This window comes from Oryctolagus cuniculus, chromosome 4 (genome assembly GCF_964237555.1).
Source record: "Oryctolagus cuniculus chromosome 4, mOryCun1.1, whole genome shotgun sequence".
Lineage (NCBI taxonomy): Eukaryota > Metazoa > Chordata > Mammalia > Lagomorpha > Leporidae > Oryctolagus > Oryctolagus cuniculus.
This window is the reverse complement of record NC_091435.1, coordinates 116,827,459-116,843,516: the sequence shown is the minus strand read 5'-3', so window position 1 is coordinate 116,843,516 and position 16,058 is coordinate 116,827,459. Positions and strand designations below refer to the sequence as shown.

At 37.5% G+C, this 16,058-nt stretch overlaps 1 protein-coding gene across 1 annotated transcript in view; it reads right to left on the bottom strand.

Moving 5' to 3' along the window:
- Nucleotides 1-676: 676 nt before the first annotated feature.
- LOC100352271 (myosin-7-like) overlaps nt 677-16,058 on the bottom strand; it is a 51,982-nt gene continuing 36,600 nt past the window's right edge. Inside the window, exon 2 of the mRNA XM_070073244.1 lies at nt 677-1,396. Coding sequence (XP_069929345.1) covers nt 677-1,396 — 720 coding nt within the window. The remainder of the gene's footprint in view (nt 1,397-16,058) is intronic.

The window sequence follows — 16,058 nt, the reverse complement described above, 5'->3', positions numbered from 1 at the left end:
GAATGGAAAAAGAGTGCTTTTCGCCTGTAAGGTCATAGTATACACATGGACTATATTCTCCTGGAAATCACAGAGCATTGAGTAAGAAACAAACAAAACCACAAAAGAAAAAAAAAAAAACAACAACAACAACACTGGAAGGATACATTCCAATCCCTTTGGGAATCTCAGTAGTGGCAGCTCTTCATAGCTTTGTGTTGACAAGATATATTACTTTCTAGAAAAAAATTTCTTAGATTTTTAGAATGGCCAGATTGTAGCATTTAACCTATGGAAATGATGTGAAAGTAATTTTAGAAATAGGAATTAGGGTGTTGCTGTCAGGGGGATCTTGGCTCATAAAGACTAGTGGTGATGGTTGCTATGCTCATGGGTGACCATTTGCTTTATATGTCATAAAATATAAAAGTAATAATTTATCACCTATTATTTACAAGCATATCTACACAAACACATTGAATATTGCATACCACTTATTCTGTATTTATTCAAAGAGTTATGTTTTAACTATAGTCATGTTATAGGTATCTAGAGAATGAAAGCATACATTGCTCAGATAGGTCAAGCAGCATTTAGGAGAATATATTTCTCACACAGTTCCCTCCTGTCTCCTGCAGGTGTCCCATGGCAATGAGCTCAGGAGGGCCTCATTCTTCCATCTTCTGGCACCCACATCTCAGCTCTTGGCCCTGAGCTTGTTGACCTGGGACTCAGCAATGTCGGCCCTCTTCTCCGCCTCCTCCAGTTCGTGCTGCACTCTGCGGCACCTGGACAGCTGTGTGTTGGCCTGCTCCTCCGCCTCCTCAGCCTGCCTCTTGTAGGACTTGACCTTGGCCTGCAGCTTGTCCACCAGGTCCTGGAGTCTGAGAAAATTCTTGCGGTCCTCCTCAGCCTGGTACGTCATTTCCTTGACTTTGCGTTCGTACTTGTGGGCCCCCTTCAGAGCCTCGGCTCCCCTCTTCTGCTCCGCGTCCAGCTCGGTTTCCAGCTCCCGTACCCGGTTCTCCAGCTTCTGGATCTGCTTCTTGCCGCCCTTGAGCGCCAGCTGCTCGGCCTCGTCCAGGCGGTGCTGCAGGTCCTTGACCATCTGCTCCAGGTTCTTCTTCATGCGCTCCAGGTGGGCGCTGGTGTCCTGCTCCTTCTTCAGCTCCTCCGCCATCATGGCCGCATCCGTGATGGCCTTCTTGGCTTTCTCCTCTGCGTTCCTGGACTCCTGGAGAGAGTTCTCCACCTCGGCCTGGCACTGAGCCAAGTCAGCCTCCAGTTTTCTCTTGGTGTTTATCAGGCTGGTATTCTGCGAGTGCAAGAGCTGCACGCGGTCGCTGGCATCCAGCAACTCCTGCTCCGACAGCCTATGGGTGAGTAGATGTTTCCCTATCCTCTTGCATTGATTAATCTAAAGGTTATCAAGCAAAACAGTGGATTCTTAATTTATAAATCTGAAAACACGAAATCCCTTGTTCTTTTTTTTTATTTATTTAATGAATATAAGTTTCCAAAGTACGAATAATGGATTACAATGGCTTCCCCCCCATACCGTCCCTCCCACCCACAACCCTCCCCTTTCCCACTCCCTCTCCCCTTCCATTCACATCAAGATTCATTTTCGATTATCTTAATATACAGAAGATCAGCTTAGTATACATTAAGTAAGGATTTCAACAGTTTGCTCCCACACAGAAACATAAAGTGAAAAATAATAGATGATTTTTTTTTAATGATGATGAAATCAGATCAGACCTATTGTCATGCTTAATCCCAGTGAGAGTCAAGAAATCCCTTGTTCTAATATACACATAGATATAACTGTAACATGTTATAATTTAATCACGATACCTGTGTACATCAAGTGAAGAATAAAAATAAATAAATGAATAAATAAATAAAATCTAAATCTGTCATGGATATTTCGGGAATGCTTTTTTTGAAAAAAAAAAAATGTTGGCCACTAATTAAAGGATGGATGTACACTTTTAGTTAACAGATGCAAAATATCTGTTAAAGGAGAAAGTCGTTTTCAAAAATTGTACATTTTTAAATTCCTCATCTCTAAAGTTCAATGTGCATGAAAAGCCTGTATCTTATTTGCATGATTATCAATATTGATGCTCTATATACCTGAAGCAGAACTGCTGAAGAGAATGATCAGGATTATGTATTTCATGATGCAATCTGAAAGAAAGTTATAGAATTCTAGGTTTAAAACCAGCAAAGCAAATGTAACAACTAATATGAACCATATTAAAGAATTATACATCAACAGTCAGGACAAGAACTGATCAAGTCACTGTTTCTCATAGTGTCCATTTCACTTCAACAGGTTTCCCCTTTGGTGCTCAGTTAGTTGTCGCCGATCATGGAGAAACATATGATATTTGCCCTTTTGGGACTGGACGAAAAGTGATCCCTGTTAGGAATTTGGAAAACATTATGCTGAGTGAAATAAGCCAGTCCCAAAGGGACAAATATCTATGTTCTCCCTGATCGGTGACAACTAACTGAGTACCAAAAAGGAAACCCCTTAAAGTGAAATGAACACTGTGAGAAAGGGTGACTTGATCAGCCCTCACCCTGACTGTTGATGAGCAACTTAATATGTTATCCCTCTTAGTATTCTTTTTTGTTTGTTCTAAATAATACTTTTGGATGAATACTGTAATCAATACACAGTTATTCTTAAGTGTTGAAACTTAACTGAAAAGTGAAGGGAGGAGAGAACTTCCACTTTGTCCATAGCCTTGTCTAAATATGATCAGAGTCGGTGAAATCAAAAGGCTTCCATGGCCTTGGCAACTCATGACAAGAGCCTAGGGTGATTACTGATGCCATAAACAAGAGTGTCAATTTGTTAAGTCAACAACAGGAGTCACTGTGCACTTACTCCTCATGTAGGATCTCTGTCCTTAATGTGCTGTACATTGTGATTTAATGCTATAACTAGTACCCAAACAGTTTTTTTCACTTTGTGTTTCTGTGTGGGAGCAAACTGTTGAAATCTTTACTTAATATAAGCTAAACTGATCTTCTGTATATAAAGAGAATTGAAAATGAATCCTCTCTCTCTCTCTCACTGTCCACTCTGCCTGTTAAAAAATAAAAAAGAAAAGAAAAAAAGAAAGTTTAAGAAAAAAAGAAAATGAATCTTGATGGGAATGGAAGGGGAGAGCGAGAGGGACAGGGAGGGTTGCGGGTGGGAGGGAAGTTATGGGGGGGGGAGCCATTGTAATCCATAAGCTGTACTTTGGAAATTTATATTCATTAAATGAAAGTTAAAAAAAAGAATTGTAAAGAATGAGTGTCTCTGACCTTAACTATTTTGACCAAAGTTAAGGAAAGATGATGAGAATTCTCTTTGAATCTTCAAGCAAATTTACATAGCAGCTTTATTTTCAGTTCTAGTAAAGAAGAACGTCCCAATAGCCCTGTCCTTTGAGCTTCTTACCACCTGTTCACCGCAGCTGAGAACAATTCACTGTTTATGATATACACACATGCTTACACTTAGACGCATACAAAGAATTGGTTTAATAGGAATCCATGTGGAGAATTGGAATAGATACTTAGACTCCAGGATTAATCATGACTCCTGGGGTAAAGTCTTAAGAGAAAATTGCTGACTTAAAAAGATGAGATGCTAGACCCACAAAACGGTTGCTTAAAATCCGGGTGATTAAACTCCAGGTGGTTGTGGACTTTAATGTACACTGTTAGAGTCCCTTCAGCTCAACACAGATGAAGTAAAGTGATTATCAGGAGTTGTGCTGAATCCTAAGGGCAAACTAGTTGATTTTGTATTTTGTATTTGGTGAGGGACAGCTGCTAAAATGGAAGTAGTAAATTGACATATAGGATAACATCAGGACCAAGGTCTCATTCTAGGACACATTTAAATCTTCTCAACATTCCCCTCTTGTAATTGCTCTGACTTTTGAGCTCCATTTTACTTAATGACTCTCAGTGAACTGAATTGCTTCAGTGAAATGAGAAAGCAGAAAGGAAATTCAGTGGAAAGTTTGATTACATCCCTCGTTGTAGCCTAGTTTCTGCGTAATCTTATACCTTGATTATATAATCTTCTTTTCATGGTTTATCCACCATCAAAATGGAAAACTATTCAGGGGTGATATAGTTCCCTACCATGTCTTTATAGTATTTATAGCTAGCACATTAAAAACAAGCTATAATATTTGAATTTGAATTCTTCTATTACTGACCTTAAATTTATTGCTTTTAAATCCTGCAAGTTGGAAAATTTCATACACTAATGCATATTATTTTTAGTGATTTATTTTATTGTTACTTTTTCTGGTCATTTGGTTTAAGCTCTAAGCATTGATGATATTTCTGCACTAATATTTCCATTTAGGGTGAAATTTATATCTAACAAAAGATATTTTACAGAATCTATAAAAAGTAGATTACCAGAAATATAAGGTTTAGTAAATACTTCATTCACATGCTTGTATACAGGTTCTGATTTTTTATATTTAAGCAGATGAAAAAAGACGAGCCAACAAATGCACCAGTGAGTTGCTAAGCCACCAGAAAAAAGCAAACTGTTCTCAGCATAAGAACCAGTCAAGCTGTGAGCTGTGGAATCCTTAATCTGTGTATAAAATGAGGTCATTGAATCATGATCTCATTGTGAGCACAATCAATTGGAAAACCAAGTAAATTGAGATGACTTATTTGAAGCCCACCAATTATCAGTGAAAATCACACAATACAATACAATGATAAGCACATACATAAAGGTAAAATGAAATATGCTTATTAGATAAAGGTATTTCCATCTGAAATCAATTAAATGCCAGTTCATGTTATTGTTGTTGTTGCTTTTAAACGCATATTTAAAATAGCAGCTTTTCAACTACAGCAATTCAAACCCAGAGAATCCCAGAACATTTAAAATTAGACTAATCTTAGAAATCATTTAGAACTACAGGAAGATAACATATTACTGAGAGATAAATCTATAAAATAATACACTTTTGATAGATAACATTTATTTAATTAAAACAAGCAGAACAGATATTTTGTTTATCTTTTGTAAACAAGAAATGTGCCTCTTACTTCTTGACTTGCATAACATTATCACGTTTTGTAAACTATAAACGCAAATCCAGCTCTGTAAAAAGCTTATCTGTCAGAACACAAGGAATAACAACACTGTCTTGTGTGAATCATTGGGTAATGAAAGGGATAGAAAATTCACAAGGTCTTTAGACAGAAATTAAATGGTCCTAGGTACTGTATGGTCATGGTCCATGGCAAATAAAAGAGGGCCTTGTTTGGCCTAACAGCAGGGTGGAAAATTAAATTGTCATTCTGAATATGAAAACCAGAAACCCACCAAACACCAACAGATCTGTCAGATACTAACCTGAGTTAAAAATAAACTCAGAAAGATGACATTTTAAAAAGCAAAGATTGGTTAGTAATTATTTGCAAACTAAAATTATAACAGAATTTTCTATAGAAAATTATATGAAACTGGGATGAGCCTTTAGCCTAGCAGTTAAAATACCAGTGAAGATGCTCTCATCCCTTAAAAGAGTACCTGGGCTCAAACGCTGCCTCCCACCCTTGACTCCAACTTCTTACTAATGTAGATTCTGGAAAGCAGCAGTGATAGCTAAAGCAACTGGGTTCTTGCCAGCCATACAGGTGACTTGGATTGAGTTCCCAGATCCTGGCTTCTGCCTTGCCCAAACCCTGACTCTCAGACCTTTAAAGAGTAAACTAGCAGATGGTGGCTTTCTTTCTCTCTCTCTCTCTTTCTCTCTCTCTCTTTCTCTTTCTCTCTCTCTCTCTCTCTCTCTCTCTCTCTCTCTCTCTCCTTATCTTCTTTCCTCCCTCCAAAATTAAAAAAATTGAAATTTCAAAAACAGATGAAACTTACTTAGAGAATAAATGAAAAATTGAATAAATTTGTTAAAAGTTGAGAATTTATGTGTTATATTTGCTCCACTATTTCAGAAAGAATATGACAAACAGATAAAACAGTTATCAGCTTTAAAAAAAAAGATTTATTTATTTAGTTGAAAGGTAGAGCTACATTGAGAGAGAAAGAGACAGAGAGAGAGAGAGAGAGAGAGAGAACCTTCCTTACGCTGATTCATTCCTCAGATGGCCACAATGGCTGGGCTGGGCCTGGCCAAAACCAGGATCCAGGGCTTCTTCCAGGTTTCTCACATGGATGCAGGGGCCCAAGTACTTGAGTTATCTTAATTGGCCTGTTTTCCCAGGCCATCAGCAGAAGGGGAGCAGCAGGGACATGAACCAATTCTCATATGGGATGCTGGAGTTGCAGATGGAGACTTAACCCACTACACCACGAAGTTGACACCAGGCTGTCAGTTTTTAGGTAAAGAGGACATCTTTGGTCCCACTTATGAACTAACATAATTGCAATAAGCTTGCAAAAATGTTGGACTACAGGGGTTGGTGTTGTGGGGTGGGGGGTTGATCACTGATTAGGAAACCTACATCCCATACCAGAATGTCAGTTCCAGTCCCAGCTACTATGCTTCTTTTTTTCTTTTGATTTATTTATTTATTTGAGAGGCAGCTATTGACAGAGAGAGGGTGAAAGAGAGAAAGGTCTTCCATCTGCTGGTTCACTCTGCAAACGGCCAGAATGGCTGTATCTGGTCCAAACTGAAACCAGGATCATCGAGCTTCTTCCCGGTCTCTCACGAGACCCAAGTGCAGAGACCCAAGCACTTGGGCCATCTCCCGCAGCTTTCCCAGCTGCTTTAGCAGGAATTTGGATCAGAAATGGAGCAGCCGGAACTCAAACCAGCACACACAGGGGATGCAGGCACTGCTGACTGAGGCTTAAACTACTATGCTTCTGATCCAGCTTCCTACTAATGTGTCCAAGAAGCAGTACATGCTGGTTCAAGTACTTGAGTTCCTACCTTCCACATGAGAAAACCTGATGAAGTAGCTGACTCCTGGCTTCAGCTTGGTTTAGCCATGACAGTTGTGATCATTTAGAGTGAACCAGTGTGTGGAAGAACTCTCTCTCCCTCTCATACTCTCCCTCTCCAAGGGTGTGTGTGTGTGTATGTGAGTGTGTGAGTGTGTGTGTGTGTCAGCCTTTCAAATAAATAAATATGCATTTATGTGTTAGATTTTATATAATTTCCGAGGAAAAAGATTTATAGATAGGAGAGAGAATGTAGATGATTGTGGAAGACTATTTTTGCATTCAAAAATTCAGTTAAAAGAGCCCTGGAATAAAATAAGCCTATGCTTCTTGAGAAAGTTGAGTCTGGTTTAAAAGCTCAGTCAGGTTAAATGTTGATACGTAGTCAACTGTTACGGTTCTCTGATAGAATTGTATATAGTATATATTTGAACTAAACAAAACTAAAGAAACTGAATATTATGCAGGGGGTTCATTTAACTTGCATTGTTTCAATTGAAACATACAAAATATTTTATGTCCCTGGGGCTTTGAAAAATGGTAATTTTTCCTGAATTCATAGCTCTTACAGAGTTCAGAAATGTTGCATTCCATTGCTCTCTTTTGATAGGTAAGGAAACCAGTCCCCAAAATATGAAATTCCTTACTCAGATTCACATATCACCAGATCAGATAGAATTCATTCCTTTTGGCTCCTTTCACTGGTACAACACAGCAAAACTTACAATGCAGTTAAATAATTCAAGTTACTGACAAAATTTCTGTAACTTTTTAATCTCTATAAAAGGAAGCAATCATAACATTTTACAAGGAATTTCGAAAATGAAAGAAAGTTTCTTTCTTTTTCTCTGTCACTCATGAAAGAGTTCTGCAAATGCAATCTAAAAACTTATTCAATTACTCTCTGGTTTTCTAATAGTGAGAGTTTAGATTGAGTACATGTAAGTGAAAGGAGAAGAAAGTACACCTCCCCTCAAAGCCAATAATAAACTGTTCTGATAACTTCACTATTTTAGGATAGTATAAAACATTCTTTCCAAGTATATGTTGTTTCTTGGAGGGTCATAGCCTCCTAGAACAGTGAAAGAACAAAGCAGTAACAGAATCGGTGTTTCAATGAATGAGGTACATCAAATCTACAGTGACAAATGTATACAGATTTTCCAAACAAATCTTATTGGCCCTAAAGATAATTGCAACACAAGTCTCATCAATTCTTGTGTTGGTTGGTATCAATACAGAGAACAGAATCCATGTAGTTCACAGATAGCAATTCTTAGGATATAATTATACATCCCTCCCTCCCTTCTTCCCTTCCTCCTTCAATTTTCTTCCTTCCTTCCTTCCTTCTCCCTCCCTCTGTCCCATCCTTCCTACTTTATTCCCTTCCTTTCTTTCTTTTTAAATTTTGTATATAGCATTAATTTACATTATAGTAAGGCTTAAAACTTCACTGAAAAAAAGAGCTCACCAAGTAAAAAGTGAGAAGACCATAGTTCATCAGGAATACAGGCCAGGGCTATAAAAATAAGCAACTGAAAAGATGTGCCTTAGTGTACTCTGAACTCAATCCCAAAATAGGTGAGATTTTATTGCTTAAAAATTACTTTTGAGTTAATTTTCTGATGTTAGATACGATTCCAGAGCCTAAGTGGAAATAAAATTTGAAAATCTTTAAAAGAGACCAAAGGGTGGAGAACCAATGAAGGGGCAATGAAGTAACTCATATATAGATGTGAAAGCCATACATACGCATAAACACACACACACATAGTTGCACAGACTTTGATGGAAAGAAATATGTGAGCGAGTTTCTGTTATCACCAAGGGTGTTTTGCAAGGTAACAGATACATTGGTAGATGGTGTTATAGCAGTTGGTAAATGGCTGAATCACACAATTTGAGATGATGAGACACACCTACTAATTCTTTTTCCTGGACTGTAGGTCTTCTATTCATGTGCAAACTACTACTGCTATAAAAACATAGAATAAGTCTTCTGAGAATGAAAATGTTATTAAAATATTAATAAATTCATTATTAATGTAATTACAAATCTCTAGGAGAAAGGAGCAGATCATGTTGAAGCCCAAATCAATCTCCCCATTCACAAAACTGTTGTGGTTTTTATAGAATTGGAGAAAATGTGGGTGGAATTGGGTGAAATAAAATGACAGGACATGATATGTGCAAAGGAAAATGGATGGAAAAAGTCCTTGAAGCATGTGTCTTGACGAATTATGTCTTTATCCACATGCATGTATGAGACAGTTGCTGAAATGTCACTGGAGATGTGTCAGTTAACTTCAAGATATACCGCAAGGTAACTCTCCAGTAACTGATTTGCTTTGTGCAGGCTCTGCTTACAAAGTTGGTAGCAGCTAGTTTTGTCAAGTTTTACCAGGTTTCCTTTAAGACAGCTCTACAGGTTTTTTTTTTCTTTGCAAAAACAACTATTATGGATTGCAAGTTACTATGCAACAAGCAACAAGTAGTCAAAAAGTAGTAGTGGGCTGCTAGTATGTTAGGAAATCCTGGGAAGCTTACTGCTAGGCAAGAGGGGAGGGATCCTTTGTTGTCCATGGCTTCATTCCCTTTGCATTATGTGTTTCAGGAGTATGAACATGTGAGCAGAGAAAGTGCTCTCTAGTAGCAAGTCTGCAGTGTTGAAGAGTGAGATTTGGTCTGGAAACATGCAATTTCAGCAAAAGTTAGAATGTGGATGAAATTCCTTTAGATATGTTTCTGAATGTGGGAGATTTGTCCCCTAAAAATGCGGTAGAGACCTTTGGTGGAAAGTTTGTCCACAGAGGATGTGTTTGGGATAAGGCAAAAGGATGGGAACAACACTTCACAAAGGATACCTGCCTCAACTTGGGTCTTCTAAAGTCGAGTGATGCTTTACACAATCCTGTATCCATCATTTCACTGGAGTTGAGACACTAAGAACCACTCCCTTGGCACTGAGAAAGTGATTTAAAATTTGTTAAGTGTGTACTTAAATAGCTTACTTCTATGTCAAGGTTATCATGTCTAATGTACTCAGAAATGACAACCTGAATCCATATTTCTACAGCTTTTCAAACAGAGCTTTTCTTCAGAGTAGATCATCATTGCAAAATGTAGCTTAGCTTTCAAGCACAGTAATGGCCCCTGCTCCTCAACCCACATATGTTCACAAGATTAAGTTTGGGAACATATCATTTTTCACATTACCTAATTGCACACTCCTTACCAATGTAAATGAAATAATTTACTGTTCCAATTATTTTACACTGGAATTGAATGGAAAAAAGCAAACTGTTAAAATCTGTTTTAAATGGCCGGCGCCGCGGCTCACTAGGCTAATCCTCCGCCTAGCGGCGCCGGCACACCGGGTTCTAGTCCCGGTCGGGGCGCCGGATTCTGTCCCGGTTGCCCCTCTTCCAGGCCAGCCCTCTGCTGTGGCCAGGGAGTGCAGTGGAGGATGGCCCAGGTGCTTGGGCCCTGCACCCCATGGGAGACCAGGAAAAGCACCTGGCTCCTGGCTCCTGCCATCGGATCAGTGCGGTGCGCCGGCCGCAGCGCGCCGGCCGCGGCGGCCATTGGAGGGTGAACCAACGGCAAAAGGAAGACCTTTCTCTCTGTCTCTCTCTCTCACTGTCCACTCTGCCTGTCAAAAAAAAAAAAAAAAAAAAAAAAAAAAAAAAAAAAATCTGTTTTAAATTAGCACCTATATTACAGCATTTAGAATAAAGGCATTTTAAATACTTAAATCCTACTTAAGTAACTTGAAGAACATTCCTATGCTAATGTCTTGAAAAATTTTAAACTCTTTTTTAAAGAAAAAAATGTGGTAAGTAATATACTAGCATTTTCTATCCACATTGCACAGGTAAGTGAAACTTAAATTGCAGAAAGAAAAAAAGGTCAAATTGTTTTCCTAAATTTAATATTTTATTTAATATTTGTGAAATAACAAATTTTAAATTTGTATTATATTCAGAGGTTTAATGCCACACTAAATAGAGAGTTCAGCAAATAAAAAATAAAAAGACTGTAGTTGAACAGCCAAATAGGCAAGGCCCATAACAACAATCAAATGAAAAGAGGCTCAACTTCACTCATACAAATGAATTTTAAAGTAGTTACAAAATCATTAAAAGCATAGTAGAATATTACTCCTTAATAATTTGAGGACAAAGATTTAAAGCAAAGTTTGACAAAACATTATGTTTGTAGAAAACTGATCACAAGTATTTCTACTTTGTGGTTTTTTGTTTGTTTTTTTTTTTTTGTTTGTTTGTTTGTTTTTTGGTTTTCTTTTAATTTAGATACCACATATAAGGGCAAGCATACAGTCATCCTAATTCTTCTAAGTTTCCTTTCAAAATTTTCAATAGTATTTGAAAAAATATTGATGGAATATACATTAAACAGAAGAAAATTTTCAGAGTAGTTTTGTGAATAAGGGAATATAAAAATACTTTAATTTAGATTTAAATGGCAATAAAACGTATACGTGGAGGATTAGCCTTTTTATAACTGGTCAATCGCTTCTCTCAAATGAGCTCATTTCAATGTTATTTCACTCTCTCTCCCTCTCTCTCTCTCTCTCTCTCTCTCTCCTTTCTCTCTTAAACTTAGAGGGAGTTAATGCTTCCCTTGACTGATGAGGCTTCCTGTGCCTGAGATAACAGATGGATTTTATTAATTTATTAAGCTGAACTGTTAGGCAAAATCCTGAAACTGCTAATTATTTGTCACATTGATTTCCCATGGAATTGGGAGAACAGGGCTTGTCCTCCCTAGCCACTATGGGTTATTCATAAGAATCTTTTATTTCCATTGTTGTGTCCCAGCCTTTCCCTAGTAACCTCACTCCTTTCTGAAATAAAATACCTACAACCAATTATGGCCATCCATGCCCTAATATACATTTTACCATGAATACTGGTTAATTAATATTTTATAAATTCTGAAATCCAGCATCTAGATCTACTTATCTGACACAATCCATTAATAACTCTATTATGCTGTTCTTAGTGAACTTTGTATTCACCTCCTTTTTTTCTGAAAGCCTCAGAGGTTGGCAGTTTGGCCAACTTATTTCTTCATACAGAAAATCAGTTAATCTTGACATATCTCACTTTTGAAAGGCATTCTTAAAGATATAATATTCATCCCCATTATTTCACAAAATTTACAAAATCAATATCACTCAAATTAATAAATTAATTAAAATACAATATGAATTGGGTATAAACACTTCAGATAAATAATATTTTAATAATGAAAAATATGCTTCAAGAATGGATTGAGTTTAAAATCTAAAATATGCAGTTGACTTGTGTTAATACTTCTCCATATTTATAAATCTTTTGAGCTTCCTTATTGTTCAAGTCATTTGGTGTTTCATTCTTTATACTTCATACTTCTTGTCATCTACAACTGCCTTTTCATCCATTCTCATGAGGTATTTTCTTTTATGTTTCTTTCAACATCATAATTTAATCCAGTATTTTTAAGTACATTTATTTTTATTTATTTGAAGCACAGCACAACAGAAATATAGAAATTGTCCATCTACTGGTGTACTCTCCAAATACTTGCAACGGTAGGGCTGGACTAAACTAAAACCAGAAGCCAGAAACTGTATCTGGGTCTCCACATGGATGGCTGGGATCCAAGCACTTGTGATATCACATGCTGCCTCTCAGGTGTGATAGCAGGAAGCTGGACTGGAAGCAGAGGAGGGACTCAATCCTTGACACTTATATGAGAGGCAAATGTCCAAAGTGGTGGTTTAATCTGCTGTGCCACAACACCTGCCCCTCTGAATGCTTGAAAACACTCAGGAGCACCTGGATGACTAGATAATGATTTCTTCCCCTTCTCCTCAGCACGCCATTCCCATGTTTACATACTGGAATATGCCATCTTCCAAAATTGCCTCACCTCCAAGACTAGAAGGCAAATAATGGACTTGTTAGAGCTGTAACAAAGTGACACCTTTAGCTGTCCTGATCAAATATTTTGATTCAAATCTCATTACATTATAACTAACAATCCTCTAAATAGCTCACAACTTTTTCACCACTTTAAGCTGCATTTTATTCTACACTTCTTTTCAATGTGTATTAGAGTCTATCGGTTTTTGAAGATGATTATTTTATAAATTTGGTTTCTCCTTCCATCATACTACCATTAAAAAATTTCCTTGAATTCGAAATATTAAAGAAAATTAGTTTCTGAATATTGGCATGACATAATTTGAACAGATATTATTCTCCCAAGCCTATTTGGGAGTTTAAGCCTATGTTAATGGTTTTAAGAAGGTGGAAATGCAACCTAGCTATGCCGTTTAGAGGGGAAACTTAAATGATTAGGTGTACAAGAAATTATTAGAGTATGGCTCCTTTATTGAATCTGGTGTCTGTATAAGAGTAACAGAGACTAGTCACAGACAAACACATGCACCTGCCTATCTCTTGCCATATGTTGCCCTATGCCACTTCAGAACCCTGCCAGTAATAAATTCATCATGACAAGAGCCTAGGGTGATTACTGATGCCATAAACAAGAGTGTCAATTTGTTAAGTCAACAACAGGAGTCACTGTGCACTTACTCCTCATGTAGGATCTTTGTCCTTAGTGTGCTGTACATTGAGATTTAATGCTATAACTAGTACTCAAACAGTATTTTTCACTTTATGTTTCTGTGTGGGAACAAACTGTTGAAATCTTTACTTAATGTATGCTAAACTGATCATCTGTATATAAAGAGAATCAAAAATGAATCTTGACATGAATGGAAGGGGAGAGGGAGTGGGAAAGGGGAGGGTTGCGGGTTGGAGGGACGTTATGAGGGGGAACTCATTGTAATCCATATTCTGTACTTTGGAAATTTATATTCATTAAATAAAAGTTAAAAAAAAAAGAAAAAAAAAGACCCCTAGTCTTTGTAATTCTAGAACTCTGAGACAAAACAAACCTGTTTTTCTTTTTTTTAAAAAAGATTTATTTTATTTATTTGAAAGACAGGGTTACAGAGAGAGGTAGAGCCAGCGAGAGAGAGAAAGTCCGCTGGTTCAATCTGCTGGTTCACTCTCCAAATGACCACAAGTGCCAGAGTTGAGCTGATCCGAAGCCTGGCAGAAGCCAGAAGCCAGGAGCTTCCTCCAGATCTCCCACATGGGTGCAGGGGCCCAAGAACCTGGGCCATCTTCTACTGCTTCTCCAGGCCATAGCAGCGAGCTGGACCGGAAGTGGAACAGCCAGGACTAAAACAGGGCCCATATGGGATGTCAGCGCTGCAGTCTGGGGCTTTAACCCACTGTGCCACAGCGCCAGCCCCAAACCTTTTTTTCCATATGTAATATTCTGTGTTGGGTATTTTGTTAGATTAAAAAAGGTAAAGCTGAACATTTAGTAATTCTCCGGTATTTATTCTACTCGGAAACTTCTCTAGCTTACCATTTCCTATTCAAACTTCCTTACTTCTCCTTTCATCTAAGCTAATGGATGATCCAATATCCCATTGACATAATACTCATGTAAAACACAAGAAAATTAAACCTTATTTTCTACCACACAATCTTCAATATGTACTATAAGCTATCCTTCCTTTTACAGCCAAGGATGTCTCATTCCCATTCTCAACTGCTATTACCTTCAACTGTACTCTGGATCACATTCCCATTAAGTTTCTTTTTTTTAATTTTTTTTTTATTTGACAGGTAGGAATATAGACAGTGAGAGAGAGAGAGACAGAGAGAAAGGTCTTCCTTCCATTAGTTCACCCCCAAATGGCCGCTACGGCCGGTGTAGAATGCTGGTCCAAAGCCAGGAGCCAGTTGCTTCCTCCTGGTCTCCCGTGTGGGTGCAGGGCCCAACCACTTGGGCCAACCTCCACTGCCTTCCTGGGCCACAGCAGAGAGCTGTACTGGAAGAGGAGCAACCCGGACAGAATCCAGCGCCCCAACCAGGACTAAAAACCCGAGCGCCGGTGCCACAGGCGGAAGATTAGCGTAGTGAGCAGCAGGGCTGGCCTCTTTTTTCAGTTTGTACCAATAATAGTCCATCTTATTCCTCATAATGTGACATTTGATCAGTATTGGATGGTGTGAATTCTTTTGTTTCATCTCTTCACTATGCTAACCTGTATGTAACCATTACATTAGTCTAAATGTCGATTTAACAATAAGCAGATTTTAATTGAACTAATGTTAACATGCTTTAGATTAAATTCTATTTCACAATTTTAAACACAATGATACTTTCTTAAATTCTAAAATTGTTAAGTCTTGTACATTTTATTTTCTAATTCTAACCACATGCCAATCCACTGTATCTTCTTTATATATTACTTCACCTATTCTTTAGGATGGTCACTAAGCTTACCTCAGTCTCCCCACTCACATAAAAGCACTAGGAAAAATGGCATCATCAGTGCTCCTAAATGTAGCATTGTTGAAGTTTTCTAGGTAGTTTTCTAGGTAGATACTTCAATGTTGAAGTTTTCTAGGAGAACGTACTACAAGGCTTTATTGTAAACATAACAGATTTTCTGTGAACAAACTGCTTGATGGAATTTTAACACATCAGTCACACACCCCCAAAGTACAAATTATGTGATAGTTCTTGCTTCTTGTCACCCTAAAGGGAAATTTTAAATTCTGCTATTTTCTAATTTTTTTTTATTTAGATAGGTGGAAAATCGTCTTATTTCTCCTCCTCCTCTCTCTCTAAATCCTTCTCCTACCACTTTGCTTCCATTATTTAATCACTATTTATACTGAAAACTATGTACTCTTCAACAAATCATTTCTCCTTTCCTATGGCCTTATCCATGACTGCTTTTTCCATTTCCTTGAACTTTTAATAGCAGAATATCATGATATTTTTGATTACTAAGTGTTATAGCTTTGTCTATTAGGCTGTTATCTACATATTATATGTGTATGGTCTCCTATTTTTAAATGTTGACATAACCAAGTTTATTATTTCTCCATTTTGCTAAATCATAGTACCAATAATAATTATTATAATATTTTATGTTTAACCATGTGCTAAGCAATTACATAATATTTTTCTTTCATTAGCATATTTTTCATAACTCTAGAAGTAAACAGTATTATAAACA